At 38.9% G+C, this 26188-nt stretch overlaps 1 protein-coding gene across 6 annotated transcripts in view; it reads left to right on the top strand.

Annotated features, from left to right (window-relative positions):
- The window catches only part of stard13b (StAR-related lipid transfer (START) domain containing 13b), a 65006-nt gene that overhangs the window by 25398 nt on the left and 13420 nt on the right, over nucleotides 1-26188 (top strand). Inside the window, exons 1-2 of one of the 6 annotated variants that reach the window (XM_041993844.1) lie at nucleotides 22049-22246; nucleotides 22352-22427. The exons of 1 other annotated variant lie outside the window; for it this stretch is intronic. Coding sequence is in view for 3 of the 5 variants with exons in the window: in XM_041993840.1 (XP_041849774.1) it covers nucleotides 5461-5647 (187 nt within the window). In the remaining 2 variants the exon portion in view is untranslated. Of the gene's footprint in view, nucleotides 1-5278; nucleotides 5648-10417; nucleotides 10591-22048; nucleotides 22247-22351; nucleotides 22428-22450; nucleotides 23267-26188 lie in introns of those variants that run through there. 4 more of the 6 variants (XM_041993840.1, XM_041993841.1, XM_041993842.1 and 1 more) reach the window with 4 other exon arrangements.

The raw sequence follows: 26188 nt of genomic DNA, 5'->3' as shown, positions 1-26188 counted from the left end.
CTGACAGCATTACATGCTATGTCATTCAATTAAACAATAGCCGCATACGCTTGTCATGCCAGATTTGCATTCTTTAAACCTCTTTATGCAAAATCTGACCTCTGAAAACTCTTGCTTTTATGTAAAATTTGCCATATTGGCAAAAAGTTTATTTTTTATTTTTTATTTACCTCATTAAATGTTACAATTTAGCACAAGAAGTGAAGTTATGTAATAAACTTCTGTAGTGAGAAGTCAGAAGCTTAAACAATTCCCAGTTCATGATTAATCTGTACTTTGGAAATAGATTTAATGTGATGCCCTCTTTGGGAATTAATGAATCTATAAAGAACAAGCCTCAGTAAAAGAAGAAACCATGACGTTATAATAGATGGCCCACTAAGAAAACAGAATTAGTGGCCACTTTAAATGCATTGGGACCAAAGTCAGTTCCTCCTTCCCTAACCACATAATCTAAAGCCAGATATATGCCACATGTGTGGCTCCTCTGGAAAAATGAACTCGACTTGGGAATATATGGTCAGGAAATTTATAGCACATGCCTGGGACGAGCCCTCAGGGGCCGGGATGGAGGCGGAGGGGAGATATCCCCGCTCCCTGCTCCCGGAGCCTTGTTTCCATTAGGCTGGGAAGTGCAATCTCCCAGACATTTTAAGGGGGCCTGGTGTAAGACCTCCTGGCCAACAACATGACCCATTCACAGAGGAGAAATCAGTTTCCTCACATCTGGGATTTTCCCACTGCAGCCATGGGACAGCATTCCACATCCGTCATCAGACACGGATGGAGGCAACACATACATAAACTCCACAGTGTAGATAACTTGCATACAAGTACATACGTATTTATCTGAATGTGTTTATCAAAGCGGGGGTAGAGATGAGAACGAGAGACTGAAAAATGACCCAGAAAATTTGCCAGTTTTTCAGGGAAAAGGAGTGCTTTCTAAAAGCTGACTGGCCAAAACAAACAAGTGGGTGAGTCAGCGAAGGGAAAACATTCTCAAGCTGACTGATGTTTACACTGAGCATCTGCTCTTACTTCTGCTGCCAAGGCCTGTTCCAGAGGCTAAGTCATTGTCTAGCCAACATGATCCTTTCAGCAATAATGCTCATCTTTATTGTGTAAGTGGTTTCTTATTAGAGTAAGACAGGAAAGGCAGAGTGGTGGACTGGGCTTATTTCTCTGGTGATTCATGACGAGAGAGGTCAGAGCTTTGCGGCTACGCTTTCTCTGCCACTTTTACTTTTGGGGGCTGACAGGGATGGTATTGTTTGTCTGTCTGTCGATTCCTGCTTTGGTTTATGCCATGCTTGCAATGTGGCGTTTTTTCCTCCTTAATTATTAACTTTCAGTAAAAAGTCACAGGATTAAATGAAGCAGGTTCTTGAGACAAGTGTGCATGTTTATGTCCTCCAAGCTGCATTTTATCCTGAGGTCTGAACAAGTAGAACTGAAAATGGCAACATGACCGTTGGTCTATGCTGATTCCAAATGAGTGGGAATATTTTCACACATATATTTAAGTCCTGTAACTAATCATGACAAATTTCTTGGATCCAGATGAAAAGCTGTCACACTCTATTAGTTATATCACTATGATTGATCAAGTTTTGATGTGTTGCTTTGTAAGGAAAACATGTAGCTCTTGGTGTTTTCATGTCAGGTACAGTACGATCAGGACAGTTCTCTGGGTTCTTCTCATATATGAGTGTCATGAGTTACACTTTATACAGAGCAACCAACAAACTGAGTCTTTCATTAATATCTCCCAACTTCATTATGAGATATTTCACCATATTTAACCATGTGGCCGTCTTATAATGTGTAAATGATCTGTCTTCCTCAGTGACAAATGGGGTCTGTTTCCTTACTAAATGGAGTGCCCCAGCTTTGTACTCAAAAACTGACTTGTCTGAGGTTTGGTCATTTAAAAACTGTCAGTCTTCAGCTAGTCACTTTGTGTGTTTAGGATGGATTAAAACCTATTATAATAGTGCCCCAGTTGGAGCCTGAGAAATGTTTTCATGAAATGATATTGCTGCTCTTGGGTCATGCACCGCTTAAGTGGGTATACAATAATGGAAGGAAATTCCTTAAATAATTCTGGTAGAACAGTTATTGAAGCTGGTGTTTACAAGCAGCTGCAGTTGTTGTCTTATAGACAAACTAATTATGTTTCTTCTGCAGACAAGAGCCAAGGTATTCTGTTGTTTAAGGATATGTGGTACAAGTGTTTAGTAACAACAAAAGTAAATGATCCCTAAACTGAATCTATGCTCTACTCTAACCTATCCATGGAGAACTGCTGTGATGCAGCATTGTGAAAATCCTAATAATAGTTAATAAATAGGTCTCTGTCAAGCCTATGTTTTCACAAAAAGTAATGGCTGCAGAGAAAATAATGTCCAAATTTAAAAAAAAAATGTATTATTATATATGTATATAAGTGTATTCTGTCCAGGTACTCCTTGCACAGTTCTAAGACATGCATGTTACATTAATTGGTCACTAAATCCTCCCTAAGCGAGAGTGTTTGTGGTTTTTTGTCTATCTGTGTTGACCCTGCAGTGGACTGGCAATATGTCTAGGGTATACCATGCCTGACCTCCCCCCCGCGACCCAGCACTGGAATAAGCGGGTATAGAAAATGGATGGATGGATGCATGCTATTGATCACCATAGTAAGAACATTTGATATTATTATTTAACTATATATTTTTATTATTGAAGACAACACAAAATCAACTTACAACAAAGATTAAGAAGAAAAAGTTAGCTCAGCTCCAGCAAAACAATGTGAGAGATGTGTAGTAAGGAATGAAAAAGAGCAGCAGCTTCAAGTTAAAGGGAGATCATACTGATGGAAGTCTGTACAGAGCTAATGAGCTGAAAAGTTTCTTCAATAGGTTCAGTTTAGAACAAGGTTCAGCATCATCCCCCTCCTACTTGTAACCCAACGAACCACACACCCTGCATGAACCCACAGCTTTCCTGTCACACCTCCACTGTCACACTGCAGCTCCGTCCTGGACCTTAACACCCTCATCTCCCTCCACATCAGAACATACTGAGACCTCTTCTGCTTCCACCTCTAGCCTGTCTGTGTCCTGCAGTCAGGTGAAGAAATAGCTGGAGAAAGTGAATGGCTACAGGGTTCTGAAAACCTGCTCAGAACAACTGTTAGATTCGTCAGCACCTTTTCAACCAGCCTGAGTCAAAAAAAAAAAAAAAAAAAAAAGATCCTGTGCTAAGGAAAACATCCTGCCTTTTTCCAGTACCTAAACTAGAAGCACTCAAGAGAGTGCAGCCCTCTGCCAAGCTATTGTCTTTTTTTTTTGTGCCAGTGATTGTAGGTGTTGTTTTTGAGTTAGACGCTCAAATGACAAAAATAATCCCTTTAAAAAAATCTTTGATCCAGATGGTGATTACCCACAAAATCTAATTCCATGTTCCTTATTCCATTTCTCAGATTTCCTGAAAATTTAATCAAAATCTGTCTGTAACTTTTTGAGTTATGTTGCTAACAGAGAGACAGACCGACAGATACATGACCCCTGCCTTGGCAGAGGTAAAAATCCCAACCATTTGAACCAAATAACTACAAACTAATTGCCCTAACATCTCACGTTATGGAAGTCCTTGACAGACTGTTATTGGCTCACTTCAATAAGCAAGTGAACACTTTTCAGGACCCATTACAGTTATCTCGTAATGAGCTTTGGGTTGAAGACTGCATCATTTACCTGCTTCAGAGAGTCCACTCTCCTCTGGACCAATCAGGCAGCACTTTAAAGATCATGTTCTTTGATTTCTCAAGTGCTTTTAATAAAATTCAGCCCGCTCTGTAGTGTGAGAAGCTCCATGAATTACAGGTGGATACTACCACAACGACTTGGTTTTATGACTACCTAACAGACCACAGTTTGAGACTGAAAGGTTGTGTGTCTAAGATGTTGGTCAGCAGCATATGAGCACCACAAGGGACTGCACTCTCACAATTTCTCTTCACACTGTACACTTCAGACTTCAGACGTCCTGTCATCTATAGAAATACTCTGATTACTTTGCAGTTGTTGGGTGCATCAGTGATAGACAAAAAGCTGATCAGTCAGTTTGGGAGATAGTGTGGTTATAATCGCTTTATCTAAAACACAAACAAAACAAAAGAAATTATTGTTGAGTTCAGGAGGAACAGGAGTAAACAAAGTACTGTCTACATCCTAGGAGAAGAGGTGGAGGTGGTGGAGAATTTCAAGTACCTTGGAGTTCAGCTAGAATGGTGATTCCCAACTTATTTTCCCTGGGGACCCTCTCCATGCAAAGTTGAAAAAGCCATGAACCCCCTGCCCCACCCCACGTTGAAACCAGGCTTGGTTTTATGCTTTCAAAAGTGAGATTCTTGCCATAAATAATGTATTCTGGCTGGGTCCTCTTCTTCGATAAAGCCAAAGTTAAATTAACAAAATATAGCCTTACTTTTTTTTTTTCTTAAAATAGGGACAATGTGTGGACATTAATCACAATGACTCTTAATGTTCAAAGCCTTTGGGATCCCCTGTGCTCTTTAGGTTGTGTTTTTTTTTTCTTTTTTCTTTTTTCTATTTCATATTAATGGGACACACATACCCACTAATTTTGAATAAATTTGTCTTTACATTAGCCTACTTACTATATTTGTGGTTTTTGAATTTATTTTTTATCTTCCTTATCTTTCTAATTTTTTATTTTAAATTATCTTGGTGAAAGAGAAAATCCTGAAGAATGTTTTTGACATTATTCTGCTTTTACAAAATTGTTCCCCGAGAGTTTTGTAAACTTACTGTATCTGCAATAAGAAACATGATGTGACCTTAATATTCCTGACCTCGCTATAACTTTGTGTGCTGTTGTGAAATACTGCAAAATGTTCTCATAGTTTACTTTGTGATAAATCATTGTGAAGAAACTCAGAAAAAAGTTTGCTCACTCATAAAATGTATGACATTCAGCCTAATTTCAAATATTAGCCGAGGTTCAGTAGTAAAACTACGTGTCTTTTCGCTCAAACGAGCCATTATAAAAGTGTCTGATTCCATCCGTTGTTCTTCCAAGCTTTCTTCCCTTTTTTATACCCTTGTTGCCGTTTTGTTAAATCAATCATGTTGTGCTGATTTGTAATTTCCGTGTTTCCTGCAGTGCTTGAACGCATCGCGGCTGTCTCAGTATGCGCGAGTCCCTTAACACATACACACACACGCACATCTGGTGGGAAGTGTGAAAGCCCCTCGTCGTGCTTTACTGTCACTTTCTCACTTTAAGTTGTTCTAAAGTTTTTTTTCTTTTTCGCCGACATGAATAAAGCTATTTATTATTTCGCTTCAAAATGCTGACAAACTGCTCCGAAGACCGGGCAGCAAATTGAGGTTTGCTGCTGTTGGAGAAATAACTTGTAGCCGGGAAAAGGTAACTGTGCGTCGAATGACTAAAAGGTTTGCGTGGGAACAAGAGGATTTTTATTATTATGTATGTGGAGGTTCGGAGATGACTTCTAAGAGAAACTCTGCGAAACTGAAGCTCCGGCGGTCATTCAGTGAGCAGCTGCGGAGCTCCACATCCAAAGCCTGGGATTTACTCTGGAAGAATGTCAGAGAGCGGAGACTGGCAGGTCAGTAGTCCGCCTCAGGAAGACTCTACAGCCGCTGCAGAAGTGTAGTGCAGCCGAACCCTTCAGTAGACTAAATGTAATTAATCCAAAGTCTGTGCAAGCATTTTAATATGTTTGCATGATTAATGGTCTGCTGTATGCCAGTCAAAATTGTGCGGGGAATGGGCTGTGACTGTATTTTTAGGTTTTCTTATTGATAGATTTCCCAGACATATAGCTGATATAATATATAGCTGATAATATGTTTGCATTTGTTCCAATAACATTAAAGTATGTAGGTTAATATATAATAATGCTAAACGTGGCAAGTCGTTTTACTAAATGAAGGTGTACCGAGCTGGATAGGACACGTGAAATAAAAACATTGCCTGAATGTGTCAATAACTCAGAACACGTGCAGAAAAAGCTTGCCTATATTTACAGTGCTCCTTTGTGACTCCAACTTTCTCCTCTGAAAGGACCGTTAGCCTCGTGCTACCGCAGGGAGACGCTGATGGCTCGATCTATACTCTTCTTGGAAATGAAGTAGAGTTAGTGAACATAAACAATGCATATATTTTTAAAGAATATATAGAAGCAGCTTTAATGTTGCTAATAAAAAAAAATTATGCTTAACATCAAAAAATGGGTTATCTGGTAATCATAGTTATGTGACTCCAATACATAACGTGCTGTGATTCACTGCTACATAACACAGGTGCCTTTTTCCATATGCAAGTGAAAACATTTTGCACATTTTTGTATATTCTTATTAAATTATCCATAAAAGGTAAAAAAAAATCTATAGTTTCAACTTTTCTAAGATTAGGCATGCAGTCACAAAGGTCAAAATTAATATAAGCAAGACATTTCTTGATGGCACAAGGAAAAGGAGAATATGGTATGCAGTGAATGTAAAAACAAATCACTACTTTGAGATGTATTAGAGCAAAACTGGAAGAAAACTGAAGATTTGGTGGTTCCATTGAAGCTATTGAGATTGATGCCACAGGAGGGGAGTGCAATCATTGGTGCAGTTGCCCAAGTTTGCCACTAGATGAAGTGAACTGACCACACTAGCAGCTCATATGGGAAAGCCACATGAAGTACAAAACAGCTCTGTCTTCATAAGGCAGGCTGAAGTCATACAAATAGAGACCAGATGTTTTATGTCATATCACAACTTACTAGTGTGTTCTTTTTGTTTAACTGGATTTAGAGCTCCTGTTCAACTTTCCCACAAAGTTGTGTATTTTGTGTGTAGTTTGATGTGTGCTTGGCAGTTGAGCAGCCTGCAGAGGTACGTCACTGGTGAAGCAGCTGAGTGCTCTGATGTCTGGATATTTGACACATTAACCTTGCATTCTTTTCCAGATACAGAGTGTATTAAAAGTGAGTGATGAGTGCCATGCAGTCTGCATTCCTGTCTCACTGAGCTGCAAATATCTATGCTAAACAATAGCAAGAAATGTATGTAGATCTTTTTTTATCACTTCATGGAAAATTATAGCATAGTTTTATATTTTTACATATTTTGGCACATTTAGGTATGAAAAGCTAATTCCAGACAGGCAGCTGCTAAATTTCTTTTCCAAAACAGATGTTTGAGAAATCAGAGGGAGGAATTTTGGATGTGTCTGCAATTTAATTCAGGTCTTGGCCCCCATACATCTAATTTCTTGCTCATCGGAGATGATTTTGGCTAATCAAGAAAGAAATTATTCAATGTCACAACGTAGAAAGTGACCCATTTACTGCTAAACTCTGACAGATGGCAGCTGTCTCACAAAGTCTGAGAGAAAGCTCTGTAAAATATATGCAGAATATATTTTTCATATCTCTGGGTTCATATTTTATTTTTGAATTTTGAGGGCCTCTCAGCCGAATGTAAATATAAAAAGTTGGGGGATGTTTACATGTATACATATTATTATGATCCTAATTCCAAATTAACTGTAGCGGGAAAGTAATGGATTGAGCTGTAAGCTAATAGAAGATTGGCTTTTTATTTTTTTTGCAATTTGACTTTAGGAATCAAACACCTATAAATAAATCAATGTTTAGGTTTTTTTTGTTTGTTTTTGAGGTAACCAGTTTTTTTTTTTTTATCTTTTATTCATCTTCACAGTATCAACAGTTTTCTGTGTTATTGTTTTGAGTTTAGAGAGTTTCCTTATTATTAAGAATATAAGCAATTCAGTTGGACTTGCCAGATCAAGATATGATTTACCTCCAGCCCTGAGCTCAGAATTCAGACGTTTGATGGCTTATGAGTTGGAAATTTTCTGTCACAGTAGGACTATATTGGAAGTTTAACCAGAGGAAACCACAGTAGCTCCAGGGCTGCCCACTGCTGATTACATGTGTCTGCTGCTGAATCAAACCACATCAGAGTAGTGTCTACTGCCACAACTGCCTCAACATGAATCAGGGTACAAGTTTCCCCTCTCTAATCACACCAGGCTGAGTGCTAGGGTAGAAACTAATGAAGACTGGAATTGCATTAAGTGCCTAGATTACATTTAGATACAATAATGATGATGTGTGATAAATACATGTCAAGTCTGTTGCTTCCAGTGTCAGTTTATATTAATTTGTTTCCTTGAAATGGTATTTTGTAATTCATTTTCTGCCATTTATTATGCTAAAAAAAAGTCCACTTTGTCAAACCTGCCAGCTCCTTCACGGAGGCTTGGTATGTGTTTGTGTTTCTGTAATGTGAGTCTGGAGTCATGTTGCCATGCTGTATTCTGGTGGAGCTCTGAAACCCAGACAGAGACGTGTTGCAACATGTTTGATAAGGTGTCAGCGCTCCATCTAAGGACAGACCACAGCCATTTCTTCATGACATGCTGCACAAAGTTAAACACAAGGGCATCTCTGATCACACTGAGGAAAAAGCTGGTATTGTGAAAAAGCTAAAAGCTTTTTTACAATACCAGCTGAGCTATTTCAAGTCAGACAGACGACACCATTAATCTCATTCATTATGACGTTGCTTAGCAGTGGTTGATTGATTCTGTAATATGATACGTGTGATGCACAAGGTAAATTTCTTCATCTAGACAAGGAAGGAAGTGTAAAACAGAAACAGATTCAGGGAGCTCGCATTGTTCCTAACAGACTGGCACTCACATTGCATCTGACACCTTAAGCACACTCTTTATTTGCTGAATGAATACAGGTATTTTTGTGTGTAAAAAAATGAGTCAGCACTTCATGAAATCATATGAATATAGCTAAACCATCACCTAGTGCTTTTAAAAAGCAACAGTGTCTTATTAAAATAGTTCCACTTGAGGGTGTGACGAGGACCATTAACCCCAGGAGAAGTTTATGAAATGTGCAGCGGGCTCTGAAGTGTGCTGCTGAATTGTGGTCTTTGTGAGCGTAAGCTAGGGTGGATTTTGCCAGCCAGGGAGAAGAACAGACAGGGGCTGTGTTTGACTTGGTCACTTGCCCATTGGTTCTCTAGTAATGTGTATGGCGCTATGCTTATACTAAACAGGCAAGCCTGTATGATGAAGCTAGAACGGTCAAAGGGAGAGTGGCAGGGGTCTTGCTTGGCACTGGGTGTGTCTGCTGGTACACATAGACTTTATTTCAGGTGTGAGGATATTGTTGTTTCATGTTATTAACCAGCTGGGGCAACAATACGTCTAAATCAGAGCAGCATCTGTTTGAAGGACTTCCTTTTTATCCTAAGCAAGTATTTTTAATTCCTAATCTTCACCAACAACTTTGACTGCCTAACCTTAACCAATTTATTGCATTGTGAAATAATACATTAGTAGAGAGAATTATGTCAAACTGACAAACAGTAGTGCCATAGTCATGTGAGTCCCCTTCAACCTTTTTATATCACCCATGCCACTTGCTGCAAAGAAACAACTTATAATATGCAGCTGTAAGGCAGTTCTCTGTGGGTCAGACAGTGATGGTAAATGGGTAACACACTGATTTGGATAGTTATTAATTAAACCAGGGAATATTTTTTTTTTCAGTAAAATGGAAAGAATATGTAGCTCTTAAATCTAATAATTAATATGTCTGAGCAGGTTTAAAATTTTGCTGTCAGAAGTGCATAAATGACTCACTGGTATCTGATCTAAATCTTATTCAGTAAAGGGGATTGAGGTCACTTGCATATTCAGGCTAAAATGTGTTTTTCCTGCTGAGTAGCTTTAACATAAAGGAGACCTACTGAGCGGGCTTCCTGCCACTGGAAGTAGAAGTAGGTATTAGGGGTGGGGGAGCAGAAATTAGCATTCCCCAGCCTTGAAAACAATTTTCCCCTCTTCCTCTCTTTTTTGCAGTTTTCTGTAAAGTGGCACATACTTGCTTTCAGCCAGTAAATTTGGCACCTGTGTCACCAGTAACAGCAGAAGAGCTGTTCCAGTGTAGGGCGAGTCCAAAAGCCACTATTTTTGTAAGCTCTCCCACACCCCACATTATCCACTGCTGCTCCCCTTACTCAGTTCATAGGCATTCCAGTGGTATTTATATTTCCCTCCAGAGCTGGGGGAAGTTGACGAGCCTTCATACAGGCATTGGATTCAGCTCAGCAAGGTGGGCAGTACTCCCACTGCTTCCCTGCCATTGGCTTCCCTATAGTCACATGGCCTGCAACAACAGACTGAAATGTTGGCACTCCACCCCCTGGGCTCTGCTGTGCCGTCCCTCTCAGCTCACTTCAGGCTTTTTGCGCATGTATGTGAAGTTTTCTGTTGGTGAGGCTGTGTGTGGGTGAGTGTGCATCAGGCAGTAGTCAGGGGCCTTTTTGGGCTACAGTATTAAAGCAATGTTTCGAGATCTCCCAGAGTCCACTGGCAGCGAGTGTCTTGGCAGTATGACCCCTGAAACTCAGGATATCTACCTGAGAATGGATCATCACCGCAGGCGATCTGGCTACAGGCTGGGCAGGATCATTGCCAGGCAGCAGCTGCTTAGGAGGATTGCAGGAGGTAAGGAGAGGTGTTTGGGTAGAAGTGACAGCTCATCCCTTTGGTTCAGGCTTCAGGTTGGAAGTCAGGCTCTGTAAGGATTTCTGTAGAATTATTCACCCCTAGAAATGTTTCCAGGAATGTCTAAATAGGCTAGTTAGTCATAACATGAAGTGAAGTGAAATAGCCTTTGTCAAATGTCTGTTCTTTGTTCTCTCATCTCTAGATAAATGCAGAATTTAATAAAATATGTGTTCTGGATAAGAAGCATATAGTGTTAGCCAAGTGTGTTTGGGTGATACTGCACGAAAAATCAATCTTGACCTTAAGCCAATTGGGAGTCAAAGGTGAAATGGTGGTAAATAAGTAGTATCGACTGACTACAACTATATGATAGGCGATAAGCTGTAGGATCAGTTGTGTAAAAAGAGCCGAGCCCAGAATGTAAACAAGAAATATCAATGTCCTCCTTGACAGTTTTACAAGCATATAGCTGATTTGTGGATTGCTGTGTGTAGCCAGGAGTGCAATAGCTTTCAGAGTTTATTTCAGTGCAACAGGTCTTGACCTATCCTTCAGCTTTCTCCAAGACCTCTAACCCCTTGCTTTTGTACTTACCTGAAGTTTAAATTCACTCACTTGTGGCTAGGGGGGGTGAGGCATGCGTAACAATAGAACAAAACACAGTAACCCCCCCAGTTCCTCTTTCAGGTGTGAACACCCTGACGCTGGATCAAAGGCCAGCCACATGTCATAACAGAAGGTTTTTCAGAAGCATAGTTCTACTATCAGTCACACAGACTGAAGAGTATGAGTCAGATAATGCAGCCTATTGTGTAGGCAAGATTTCCTGTATCACCACATAGTGCTGAGGAAAGCTGCGTTTTTTTATCGTGCCGAGAGCTTGTTGTGGAATAGTCGTGTAAAGACGTCTTGGAGCTGTACGTACGTATAATGGCCGGCTTGTTTTTAAGAAATCTTCATAATCTGATGTCTGCTGGCGTGTGGAGTCATGTAACCTGGCATGTGTTTTCAGATTACAGATGTCTGTCTGACAGCAAACCAACAATTTAGGGTCACTTTTGACATGGACAGAAAATATGCTTTTTGTTAGTGGTTTGGGATTCCACTAAGTTAAAACTCATTATACCAGATTTTGTTTTATTTGATATAAGCCATCATGGTTTTGAGTAACATAATGTAATAATAAAGCTACTTTCTGTAGTCTTTTTGCATTAATCTAGTAACTGTATTTTAATGAGTAATACATGCTGCAGTTTTCTTATAGTGTGACTTTTTCCCTCCCTTTTTCATCAGGAGGGCAGTGTTGAAGATCTCCATCAATGTTATGTAGTTTCATAACTCACATCTCACTCCATGCAGTGTTTGAAATGTCGGAGATAACAGTATAGTAATTTGAGGGGCTGACTCACAGATCTCCCCTGCATTCCAGCTGGCTGGACATGTTGACATTGCAGGTTGAAAGTGAGTGGGGGGCCAATGGTGAGGAGCAGAGTCACTGATGTATTGTCCCACCTCAAATTCCAGGGGAGCTTGTTTGGCCTTAGTCATGTTTCCGATTTGATGGCACGTCAGGCGCACCATAGTCCGCATGCTTGTGTGTTCTTGTTTAGGCAGATTAAAGATACACAATCTCTTATCATCTGAATGATGTTCCATAGTCTCAGCATCATGGGGAAGGGACTAGATGGATAACAAGCTTCACAGAGATATCTGTCTACTATTCTCTGCACTTGGCCATTTTTCAGACAGATATTCAGTCTTCTAGAAAACATAAAGTCTTGAGAAATGAAATAAGGTATTTCTGGTTTAATACTGGTTAGCTGAAAGTTGGCTCAAGCTGGCAGAGCCTGACTAGGGCTCATAGAAAAAAAGATGTTGGAGCAACAAAACAATAATAAACAAAGAATCACAATGAAACGCTCAGACAGCTGCACCGGAAAGTATCCCTCATTTAACACTTAGTTTTACTCCATCACAAAGCAAGTACAAACACCAGCCACCTTTGGACCACAGGAATAGTTTCCCCCACTGGTCTTGTCTTACTGACCACTGAATGTTTAATATATCAGGAAATGATTAGATGCATATTAACTGAGTGAGCTGATGTGTGCTCTACAAATGTCAGCTTAATATGTAGTTACTATATTTTATAATTCACACACTGATTGCATTCGCAGTTGTGGTTTTCAGTTGTTTTTTTTATTATATTCTTTTTTTTTAATTGTTAAGGTAAGGTGAACATTTACAGAAGACAAATTGTGAAAAACTACACAGACTGTTATATTTGTGCTATCAGTGCTAAAGCGAAGCACTTACTACCACAGATATTTGACAGTTTTATTTTTTTTATATTTGACATTTTATCAAACTCTTTCTCGGTTTTCATTTCTAAAATGTTTGATGATGTGTAACAATGTTAAACATTCTTTAACAAAGTTAAAGAAAAAGAAATCTCAACGATCTTATGTCAGGCAGGTTTTAGTATTCTTATAAACTGTGCTGGTCTAGTGAAAAGCTTGACTGGTGACTGCCTCACAGACCATTTTTAGTGTGTGTAAGTGTTTCTGTTTTGTCATGGAAAAGCTCTGGAAACTTCATCAGCACTTGGGTGGAAAACCGGAGAAACAGAAAGCACCAGTGAGACTAAAAGCTTGCCTACTGACTGTGTTTGGTGCTTTTTCCTCACTGAGAGGCTGTTGTGTCTCAGACAAGAAACTCTTTCTGGCCTTCTTCAAACCTTCTTGACCTTGCAGACTCAGATCTCAGGCCTGAAAAGCTTGTCACTGCTTTTTGTTACGATTGAGGACTTTGTACAGGTATTGTTAAATGACAGATGTTGCTGTGTGGCAGCTCTGTGCATGTTACTGACTTTCTCTGTGTCCCAGACATACAAATCATGACTTTATGTTGTTGTCATGAATGAAAGGCTTGTGTTTGTTAGGTCATTGAGCAGTCTGGTACATTTATGACGTCACATGTGCAGGTGCTTTCTGAAGGGTTATGGGGACCTTTTTTTTTTATCTTTTCAGGTCTTTTTTTATGTAATAGGTGCTGGTGTTACATTTGGTATTCCTAGAGAATCTGGAGCAATCACTGTCCAGATACCCACTTCCTGGTGGGAAATTATAAAAAAAGGTAAAAAGGGGTTCTTCCTCCAGAAGGACTATGAAAAAGTTCTGTGGTCCAAAGGTGCCTACTATTTGTACCTTAACATTGTTTGCTCACACTACTTTATGCTTATTGTTGAGATGTTTATTTTTATCTTTTATATTCTATTACATATTGTAAAAATTACAAATACTTTATATCAAGATTATGATATTCAATAAAGTTTTAATATTCCAAAAAAATAAGGTCTTGACGATTAACGGGGAAAACCCTCAGAAAAGGGTATGTACAGGATAATTTGTGCAGTGTTTGTACACTTGAAACTTTAAATCTCAGTATAAAGAGGACAGGAGCACTTCAGCTTAAGAGAAGACACTTTACAGTTTATCCTCTGACTAAAATGGGTAAAATCACTTCTGAAAAGGGTTTGCATTTCTTTCAAAATGTTGTTAAGGTAAGGGACTCTTTAAAGTAGAGAATTTAGAGTGCTCTGTTCCTCTCAAGACTATTTAACTGATATGAAACTAGTTTATCTTTATGTTCGTAAGTAAGGTAAGATTGTTGGGCATCATGAGTTTGCTGCATTATAGGTTGGTCAGATTTCTTCTAAGGTACATGTCTGCATTCCTCCGTAAAAGCATAGAGCCTGGGCTGACTAGTGTCATACTTACCCAACTTATCCAGTTTTACAATACTACTTTCTCCACAAAAGGTAATGAGCTCTTTTCATGTCACAGCAAAAACCAAAAGCTAGAAAAAAAAAAAAACAAACAAACCAAGGTGCATAAAGCCGTTCCATGTTTTGAGCACTGCCTCCTTGTGTCACAGGAAAGATAAAACTAGTAGTCGTGCATCGGCGGGATCTAAGGCACAATCTAGCCCTTAAGAGAGAAGTAAATGATATTAACAAAGTGAAAAGATAATGTTTGATCATATCTTCGTTCACATCCAATGCTGCTGTGATTCTGTTTATTTAAAATGTGTCTTGTTTTACTTTTACAGCTTGGTTGGCAGTTTGCTAACAATTAAAAATCTGACGATAATTCCTCATCTGTTTAAAACAGCTGCTTGTTGGCTCACTTATAGCTTTGGTATGCCCCAAATTAATAAACAAGTTTGATTATGAAGTTTATTTATACTGTAAAAGAATGCAAAAAAAATAAGTATACCGGCTCCAGAAGAGAATGGGTGGTATTTAAAAAGTTCAAAACCCTAAAAGTCAGTCTTGAAAAAGAAATTTTGTTATAGGATTTTAGTGGTAGTGGAAAGCCAAATTAATTGAAAGTGTATTGATTTATTTGTAATTTTTATGTTACAGGAGTCCACTTAAGTGTAACAGTAACTACTTTTTTAAGAAGCAAAGAAGGAAACAACTATTTAAATATAAAAGTTAAGATATTAACAAAAAAAATGCAACACTTTTTTTCACATAGAATTTCTTTAATAATGATTAAATAACTTCTTTTTTTTTTGTCTGTTTCACCCTGAAACCAAAATGTGTAACTGGTTGTTTGGTAGTTTTAGCTTCCTGCCCTGCTGATGAAGGATGAGTAAATTATCAAAGAGTGTTGTAACAGCCAGGAACAACCTGGCTTTGTCCAGCCAACCTTTGGAGAAAAGGTCACATTCAAAGTCATCCTCTGTGGATTTCTGTTTTTTACCTCTGTGTAGCAGACTGAGCTCATAGCTGTCCAGTGAATCTGTGCCCTGTCTGTGGATCACTGTACTTCCTCCACAGAGCTGCTGACAGCTGCCACATGTGCATCACTAATCATTTACTAAGTGCAGATTTCAGAAATGCCTCAACTGCACCGTAACAGGAATGGAAAGTCACAGATTAACTCAACCTTTTAGGGAAAAGTTCATAAAACTTCCGTGTTTTAAAGATCAGAATATCCTACTGGAAAATGCCTCAGTGCCCAATATAAGGCAGATTTAACACACACTCAAATACATATCTAGCTTGAACTTGCTTGTTTTCTTTATTTAACTGCAGCAAAATATGTCACAAATTAAATTTATATAGGTGGTAAAACTTAAATACTTTTGCTGCTTCTGTTTTGCATCAGGAAACAATATCTACTTTTATAACAATGTGTTCTCTTTAAGTACAAAACCGTTTTTGTTACATGCTCCAAACTCATTTGTTTATATTATGCAACTGCTTCATTCCTCTGCACATTGTGTCCATGGGATAATGGCCGTTTTGTTCTTAATATGTTAGACATTATGTATTCAACATGGTGTGCTTTTACCCTTCAGTGGCATTTAAATCATGTCAGAGTTCAGCAATCAGCTGCCCTCATGTGGTAGAAATGTACATTACATGTTATTAGCGAGATAAATGGACCTAACATCTAAAGCCTCCATGCATACAGAGCACAGTCATTCAGATCCTGTCTCCTCAGGGCTTTCATGACGGACTGTCTGAACACAGCATGTCCGTCATGGTTCTACATTTTACATTCATGCTCTGAGTGTGTTTACACGAGGGAGAAATGTGATAATTCAGATTAAGCAGAGCTGTGTGTATGGGTAGCATTTATTGCAAACTAAGTTGCACTTCATCATTATCAGTCTATGCTACCAGCATCGTCCTTTCTGCTGTAACGCACAAGCTTGGTGCCTGGGTGTTGCAAGGCTCCAGATAAAGTCTAGTGGACTTTCTCTTTGATGTTGTTAATTAGGACCAGCATCCTTAGGGATGGCTCCATGGTTTTATTATGGAGGTCCTGAGAGGGCTTTCTCACGGTAGGGGCCCTTGTTCTGACACTGGTCCCTGCTCTACCCTCTGACTCTGAGGCCATTCTCAGAGAAGGAGGGAACCCCACTTTAGACCCCTCTGGGAATCCTTCCAAATGAGAGGAAGGAAGACCTAATGGAGCTCTGCAGGATTCAACATCAGAGGAGTTTCGTAATGTTTTTCTTTTCTTCTTTGCCCCATATTCTTCATTTTACAGATAGATGTTCACACATTAAATGTAATTTCTAGACTATAGTACTTTTGTTCATATGAACTTTTGCATGATTTATTTAATTTGTGTTGGTGCATTAACTTATACAACATATGCTGATAGCTTTCCAGGCAATATTTTTCTATGTTTTAGCCATGTTTTCAGGTCAGCCGGCTGAGCACCTGTCAGTAATTCATAGTCCCCCTTTAGTGATGTTATATGGCATGGCTGGAAAACCAAATTACAGTGTTTATATAAGCTATCAAAGGGAAGGAAGAATTACAGCCACACAACTATATATTATGAGTGGGAAAACAGCATGACATGGCAAGGCATGCAGCCTGTTGAGCTTTTCATAAAAGAAGACATGTATGGACTTCAAATCAGGAGGCAAACAGAAATGTAGACTCACAAGAGCTCGTTGGATGGAGGGATACAGTTTACTGCATGGCCACATGGAACACTGTTGAAGCCAGGTTTGAGGAAGTTGCCATTGGAGAGGAGGAAGCTGAAAAGACATCTGAAAAAGATCTGATCACAGTCTTGCAGAAAGAGAGAGAGAGGGTGAAGAAAGCACACACACACACACACACACACACACACACACACACACACACACACATATATATATATATATAGACAGAAAGTCATACAGGCTACAGCTCAGGCTTTTCTGAAGTTTGTTACTAGGACTTAGATCCAGACCACAGGCAGTGCTGATGTCTACAGATACTAAACCTCTGCAAGATCTGTTTCAACAGGCTGCTTTGCTGTTAATGTCGTTTCTATATTGGTTTGAGGACCAAAGATAAGAAATACAATTTGACTAGAAAAATGCTGCAGTAGTGAAAGATGAAAGTTGCTTGGAGAAGATAGCTATTGATGTGTGTCATTACTGTCAAGACTGCATCATTAATCCTGCACTGCATTATTTATTTATCTGTTGATACCTTCAACTGTAGCACTAGAGAAATTAATACCCTGCAAAGATCAACACAGGGTAGAGGAAATAGTCCAGGGTTTCAGGGAGGTCATTCTGGATTAAATTAAGAAGGAAATCTGCAAAAGCTAAAGCTGATGTTTTTATCACCAAAGAAAGCAAATCCTTCATAAAGGCAGCCAAGATGGTTGTCAGAACACTTTAACATACGTGGGAACATGGCTGCACTCCAGTGTCTGGAAGTGTTTAGCTTGTGCATCTTGCCTTGGAGGTTGCTGCATTATGTATTTCACAGAAGTCCTGCTGATTGATTTCTGCTGTATTCTAAAATGCAGACTGAGACGTCTTCTGCTTTCTTAAGGTTTGGGACAGATGTCTTTTGGTAATGGATACTTCTGTTTGAGTGTCTGTTGTATGTCACATGCCAAATTTTCCTGTAGTGTGACTAAAGGGGAAGAACACCTGTCTGTGAAGCTGGAGCACACTTGACACTTCCAGTGGTCTTTTCTATTTGCTAAGAAACCCCAGGGAATCAACATTTGGTTGTTAGAACATTTTCTCAAAACTGAGTGAATGTGAGACACAGTAACGAGTTGCATGAAAACACAGTGAAGTTAATGGTCTGAACTTTGAAGCTTCAGCTTGTTCAGAGGCCACACAGCCCAAACATCGCAGACCATTATTTGTCTTCTGGCTGTGACAGCCAACCAGATCGTGTGGGCTATCACTTTACAGTTTGGGTCAAAGATAATTTGTTAATTCTTCACTGAAATGCTGTTTGTGGTAGGATGAGACTATCCCCAGTTGTTCAGTGACTTGGAACACAAAGTTTGATTTTAGAGACAGTTTGCAGTAATATCCCATAAGGCATCATGCAACCCTGAGATGCTACTATCTGTAAATCCAGCTGTAAACTTGAATCTCCTCTCAGGAAGGACTGTGTCAAAGAAATGAGTCAGCTCTGGTTTTTGTTACAGTATGCCACCACTGTGTTTTGTATTATAATTACAAATCTGTCGATGCTGAAAAAGCTGTGGTCTGGTATTTCCAGACTTGAGAGAGAGCAGCAGAGAAAGAGAGAGTTGATAGGCTGTATCCCCTAAAGATGAAAGAGCCTCATCTCTGGGTGTCCTTCAAGGGTGAAGGAGAGTGTTACCACAGCTGTGCTGCTCTTGTTTAAATTCTATACAGGACCTCAAGAGAAAAACAGTCCAGATTACTTTTGACCCGGCAGGCTTTAGCAATGGTCAACAACAGCAGACCTCTAGCTCACATAGTTCTGTTATTTACTCTCAGAATCAATAAGCTCATGCTGTGAGTGTGTGTGTTCACTGCAAAATGAAAGGTGGATCATGCACTAGTGGAGCAGTTAAAGGTTTCTAACCAAAGATCAGAACAGCATGTATTTGTGTTCTGCCTTCTAACAGAGGAAAAAAAAATTGAAGCCAGACAATAATAATAGGTGCTATATTTGAAAGATTTCTCTGTGGTGTATGAAGTGGATGTCAGTAAAACCCTGGCCTGCAGGTTTAGAATGCTAATGTCTCCTTTGCTCTTGCTTTTTTCCTGGACCCACACCATGTCTGTCCTCTAGTCTTTGTTCTCCAGGAGCCAGTGAGGTTTTCTCTACCCACTTGTCACTAGAGATCTCCTCCATTGAAAGGATTTCTCCACAGGTCAATGTACAACCACAGATTAAAAGCAGGCCCAGGATTTGCTAGCTCATTTGTGTTTTTAGAACATTTTGCTCTGGTGTCTTAGCAACACAGCCTAGAGGTGTTCATTTTAAACCTGCATCTAACATCGACTGCAGGATAACAGGTCCCCTGTGCACCCCACAAGATCAAATGAGTGAGCCAGAGGTCCCCGTGTGATTCAACACCGCTTCTCTGTAATTACTTGGCATGTGGAGCCAGCCAGCTCATGTGCCAATCACCACATCAAGAACAAAGTCACATCCACAAAGGCACTGTGTTGTTATTCACCTTTGTAGACAGATAATCTCTTAGATTTTACCATTGTTCATTATGTCAACACCTTGTCAATTTTGAAGATGATCAGAAGACTACAAAACTAGAGATTGTGATATTTGCCAGTGATACCTCCTGTTTTGCAGATGGTTGTGACATATTGTGCTATGTTTATTGAAGTCTGTGGGACATGTAGAGCCTGGTTAATTAAGACCTACTCTGGAGAATAGGAGGGCTTTATTCCCACGACATTTGATGAAGTACATGGGGCACTGCCCTATTAATCCAACTTCTGAATTACCAGAATTTCTGTAAGAGGAACAGTAGACCAAATACTGGCTCTGGAGAGGACATTTGGTAGTTTTTGATGCTACTGTTGATTTTCAAGTTGAAGAACAGGTAGTTTTGCATAAATGTAAGTGCAGTCTGCATGTCACCACATCCTAAATATGAATGAATGGGGCAGAAATTTTCCCATTCTTCATTTTTCTAAATTGACATGGACATCACATCCTGCTTTTAATACAAAATGCAGTGCCAACTATTAATAACATACACAACCATCATGATGATTTACTTAATGTCTAGACTTTGCTTAGAGATAAAAATTTGTCAAAGTATTGTTCTTGTATGTCTTTCTTTAAATGGCCATTTTATAAATTAGGCATCATGATGTTGTTCAGCCATTGCATTTATTCTTTTGGCCATCATTCATCGTTATTTGTGACCCCCCTCCCTGTGAACAATGGTTAACTGTGAGACAGAAAGAATTTAAGGCTATTTTGGGCATGAAACATCAGATGTTGTGGTTTTTGGGTAGACTAGAGGAGGGGTCTGTGTGTTTCCCCTGGCTGGCTGTCTAGTCTTAGCTGACTTCACATTGTGAGTGGGTGTCTGTATGCAATTAACATCATAAAGGAAAAGAGAGGCCTCGCCTCCAGTGCCTGTCAGCATGACAACACATACTGTACGAGTAGAATCTTTTTCCATATTCCTGGTTCTGTTTTTCTTTCCCCAGGTGTTCAAGTAGACAGTGTTAGTGCCTAGTAGCAGCTGTACTTGTCTGCTGATTCACTCTGTGACAATGCCTTGTGGGGGAGGAAAGCACAGACATTTATTTGTATGGGACTGCATGGTGTTTAAAATAGTCTAAGGGGGATTTTGAATTCTGATTAGGGCTAAGTGTATTTACTGTTAAACACTCTGTTATTGGGAAGGAAGTGGATTAGCTACATCATTCTGTCTTTACTTGGAGCTTTACCCAGTTCTGGCCTCAGTAGAACCAGAGAAAATGGCAGAAACGTCACAAAGTGAGGCAGCCACAGTAAAGGCAGGCTACATCTGGCATTGTGCTCACATGATTGGAAATTATGGATGGATATGATGCACTTATGTAATAGCAGAGCCATGGAAAAGCTCAATGATTTAAAGTGCCTTTAACTACAAATGTATTTAAATTATAGATTTTTCTTGTAAGCCATGGATTTTTTTCTCCCTCTTACAGTCTAATTTTAAATTAGGGTTATTAGTGTATTCACTCAACTAATCCAGTGCCTTGGTCCTCTTAGACTTTACAAATGAGTGTGTGCTTTTTTGTTCAGTTCTATAATCTCATTATTGCCTTCTTCTCTCTACTTATCTTCCACTTATCTTTTTAGATACAATGCTAACTAGATTAACATGAACAAGTGAAAGTCTTTCATTTTAAATGCAAACTAAATATTTAAAAATTGCTATGTGTAGTACGTCAATATTTATTTGCTAAATATCAATTTATTTTATATGAAGATTATTTTATGATATTCTGAACCAATTTATTCTTCATAATTAACTCTTTGCTCCAAAACAATACAGATGCAGCAGTTTTCCTATCATTCATTAATTTTTTTTTTTTTTTTTTTTTTTTTTGCCACAGGCAGAAGTTGAGGCCGAAGTGAAATATAACTCTGATGATGCTAGTGTGCAGTCTTGTGAGTTGTGTGCCTCAGTATGAGTCACTACTGCTGATTGCTTACAGTTTATGTCATGGTTTTCCCCGAGTTCAGCTGCCTATGTTTTTTCCATTTCATTGACCCACTTGAACAACATCTGGATCCTTCAAAACCACACTCGTCTTTCGTTTGTTTAAGTGAAAGAGTTCCCACGTTAGCTTTAACACCTCCTGAATGAAGTTTTAGACGACTGAAGAGGATGACAAAAACATTGAAAACAAAGAAATCTAAAAGAAAAATAGCTGTAAATTCTTTGAATATAACATTTTTATGTCTGTATGAGTGTTAGAATTCAGAGACAAATTACACTGTTTGGCTGCAGCTTAGATCTTTGCCAAGAATGTGCTGAGTTGGGTATGAAAATGTTGTCATGGGCAGAGCTGGGTAGGAGGGTCGGGCACAAGGAGCCGAGGAGGAGGAAGGGGGGGGGGGGTTGTTCGGGAGTCTGCCACAGAAAGGGGTGGGTTGAGGGAGAGATTTAGTGTTAGGACAAGCACATGGTGGTTGGGGGTAGATGGAAAGAGAAATGGGAAAAAGGGAGCTGTAGATCTCAGCTCAAACTGCCAGCTGTGTTCAGAGAGAGCAGGAATGTGGTTCAGCGTGGGAATGAAAATGCTTTGACATGTTGAGAGACTCTCTTAAGTTTTGATGGATATATGAAACACTCTGGCTGTATGATGAAAACATCCCGTGAGTACACAGTCAATTGTTACTGGAAAGAAACTACCATGTTAGTTGATTCAAGAGTTGGCAAGTTAGGGTTTGTTTAACTGAGGATGATTTTATTTACCATAGGTCCCACTGAAATAGTTTGTAATTTTTGTTTTTTGGAGGACTGTCAAAAGAAGAGGAATTCCTGTAAAGTTTTGTAGTGAGTAGCATAGTTGTCAATCAATATTTTAAGGAAAGAGTGAAATTCATCTTAGCTTTTTTAGAATTGTCCTGCTCAGCCCTGGCTATCCATGTATGCCAAACCTTTCTTCAAGCACTATGCTACCTGTCACCTGTAAAGCAATTAATTGCATAACCAATGTTCTTTGTAGCAAATGTTGCATGAAATGAATTGTAAAGGAAGGAGCTGCCCTGGCCACAGATACTTTATCCGTACATAGCTTTTGACGTTTTAGGCCATTGTGTTGTAGTCAAACTGGGTTTCATCTCTTTGTGATAATGTAATTCTATACTGTACACAGTTTTAAAGCTTTGGGTCGTGGAGAGCAAACACAAGTTCTCATTCTTTGGCATGATGCCCGCCCAGCCTTTTATCCACAAGAGATTTCCTTAGAGAGAGGATGAGAGGACAAAATGTCTCAGTATTGTGTTACAGAATGCAAAACAGAGAGGAATTCCCTGCTCATGTTACTTTCTCTCAGTGGTCCAACCTGCGGCTATGGGACACAAGAGGACCTGGCACCATTCTCACTATGCGCTGCAGTTGAATAATGCTGGTCAGATATTATCCACCTGTGAGAAAAGTGTAGCTGAACAGAAAGTCTTTAGCTTCTGCCGATGCAGGTGGGAGACCAGAGCAGATTGGTCCCTGGTAGCATATACATGTTGACTCAACTGATGGTTTAAGGGAGTAAACAGTAGACTTTTTGACATCCAAGGACACAGAGATCTGTTAATATTTATTCAGTTGTTGGTCAGTCTGAAGACCAAAGTCACTTTTTATTGATTTTTGGGTGAGACAGAAGCGAAGCAGCACAGGTGAGTCATGTATTAACAGTTTTAAAAAAAAAAAAGAAAAAAGGGTGAGTGCAGTATATGCATTTCAAGGAGATGGTTGCTATAATCATGCAATATATTGTGATGGATAGTAGGTTCACGTTGCAGGTGTGGTATGTTGGGCACAGACTGGAACTGAGATCTTGGATCTGTGATGGAAGAGCTTTTTGTCACCCATGTAGGCAGGTTTTGTGTAACTTTTGTAGACATATTGTTTATTCTCTTCCAATTATTTAGAGATTAATTACACCGTGGACGTTTAGTAAACCATAGATGTGTAGTAGAAAATGTATCAGTTTTGCTTCAAACTCAGCAGTACTGCTAAGGACTTACTACCCATTTTTGCAAGCTTATTGAATAATTTCTGTTTACTAATTTAAATGATTCTTTTAATTGGACTTGAAACTAACACTTAATTTTATAATAAATTAATTTCAGCTTATGAATTAACTTACTGTACAGTCAGTCAAACATTAAAAACTGAGGGAATAATAATCCAAGGTGACATGTTAGTATTAAGTGTTGTGTAATGGGCAGTTGAAAACACATATTTAGGTTGCTGTTGTCTGTTTGGTGACTATTGTTCTTTTTAGTCAAGATAGTTTTTATTGAGCATAACATAACGTATACATTTTACACGCATAAATGGTGCTCTTTTAGAAATATAAAACACAAAACAACAACAACGACAAAAAAAAAACAGAAAAAAAAAAAAAAAAAAAACTTAAACAAATCTTGAACGTGTAACAAATAGCAGAGAGATACACAAGTACAGAAAGTACATTTAAATTTAACATTCGGAGGAGATACCATCATGGGATTTTAAATACAGATTTATTTTTGTAGAAATGAAATGAAGGGTTGCCATATTTTCTGAAATAATGATAACTTATCCTTCAATATGTACCTTATTTTTTCCAAATGCAAAGTGTTGGTCAGGTCTCGCAGCCATGCACAAGAGTTAGGTACTGCTGGTCCTTTCCATGTCAGTAAAATGAGTTTTTTTGCAGTAATAATGCAGTAAGAAAGGAACTGTTGTTGAGTTGTTGTTAATTCCTTAAATAACTCAGACGTACCAAGGATAATCAGCAGAGGATCTGGCAGTAATGTAATATCTAGGATCTTTGACATTGTATTGAATACATCATACCAGTAAGTAGCAACTTTAGGACATGAGACAAAACCGTGGAGGAGTGTTGCATCAGAGGACTGACATTTATCGCAAGTCGGGGAGACATTCGGAAAAATAGTATGCATTTTTGCTTTTGAGTAATGAAGTCGGTGTATGATTTTAAACTGTATCAGACAGTGTCTAGCATTGTTTGAACAGGTGTGGATATATTCTAGTGAGTCCTCCCATATGTTAACAGGAATAAGAATGCCCATGTCTTTCTCCCAACCTTCCTTGTATTTGTTAGTGGGAGGAGAGGCAGCTAATAACAGTGCGTTATATATGCGAGAGATAAATTTGTTTTCGTGTGGGGATACATTCAGACATTCTTCAATTGTACACTGAGGTTCTGTTTCAAAATTCATCAGGTGTTTACGTACATAATCCCTGACCTGTAAGTATCTAAAAAAATTATTGCCAGGGAGATTAAACTTCCTTTGTAGTTGTATGAAAGAGGCGAATGTGCCCTGTATGTATAGGTCCCGGATACAATGAATCCCTTTTCTATCCCAGTCAGAAAACATAAAATCCAAAGTAGATGGAGTAAAGGAGGGGTTCTTTATAATAGGTAAAGAGATAGATATTGACTTAAATGCAAAATGGGATTTCACTTGTTTCCAAATGCGAATCAAGTTGTATATGATGGGATTGTATCCATATAAGGATTTATTAAGCGGGATTGGCGACAATACAATGGCAGCAGGGGAGTATGGGTGACAGTCTTCTTGTTCTATGAGTAACCATGTGGGAGTGGAATCGAGAATCTTATTATAAAAGTTGAGGGATTTAAAGGCGCATGCCCAGTAATACATAATGAAGTTGGGTAAGGATAGGCCACCGCTAGTTTTGGGTTTATGCAAGTGTTTTTTGCCTATTCTAGGAGTTTTGTAATTCCATAGGAAAGGTAACATAATGGAGTCTATCTTTTTAAAAAATGATTTTGTTAAGAAAACAGGTATATTTTGAAATAAATACAGTATCTGAGGTAGAAAAATCATTTTAACTGCATTTACTCTCCCAAGTAACGAGATTGGTAAAGTATTCCAGAATTGAACTTTCGTTTTAAATTGGTCTAGTAAGGGTTGAAAGTTAGCTTGTACGAGGGAGGAGAATTGTTTTGTAATTTCTATTCCTAAGTATGTAAATTTGTCCGATGAGATCTTAAAGGGGAAGTGCATAAAAGTTGTCTGTGGAGCCGAATGAACAGGCATTAATACACTTTTGGTCCAGTTAATACGATAGCCTGAAAATGTACCAAATACGTTTATTTTATTTAGGATAATTGGGATGGAGTGCTTTGGTTTTGTTATGTATAAGAGTATATCATCTGCATATAAAGAAATTTTACTCAAAGTAGATTTGGTCTGATAACCATGTATCTGGGAGTCTGAACGGATATTCTGAGCGAGCGGCTCGATGGCAAGAGCAAATATCAGCGCGGACAGAGGGCATCCTTGGCGTGTTCCTCTAAAAAGTCTAAAGGAGGTAGAGAGACTTTGGTTTGTTCGTACCTGTGCTGTAGGATTTGTGTAAAGGAGTCTTATCCAGTTAACAAATCTAATTCCAAGATTGAATCGCATAAGCACCTCAAACAGGTATTCCCACTCTATCTGATCGAATGCTTTTTCTGCATCGAGCGTCAAGATTGCCAGATCATCATGAGTTGTCCTCTTTGTGTATAATATGTTAAAGAGACGACGCAGATTAGAGGCTGAACTTCTGCCTGGTATAAA

The sequence above is a fragment of the Melanotaenia boesemani genome, chromosome 9 (assembly GCF_017639745.1).
Source record: "Melanotaenia boesemani isolate fMelBoe1 chromosome 9, fMelBoe1.pri, whole genome shotgun sequence".
Taxonomy (NCBI): domain Eukaryota; kingdom Metazoa; phylum Chordata; class Actinopteri; order Atheriniformes; family Melanotaeniidae; genus Melanotaenia; species Melanotaenia boesemani.
This window is presented reverse-complemented; position numbering and strand designations above follow the sequence as displayed.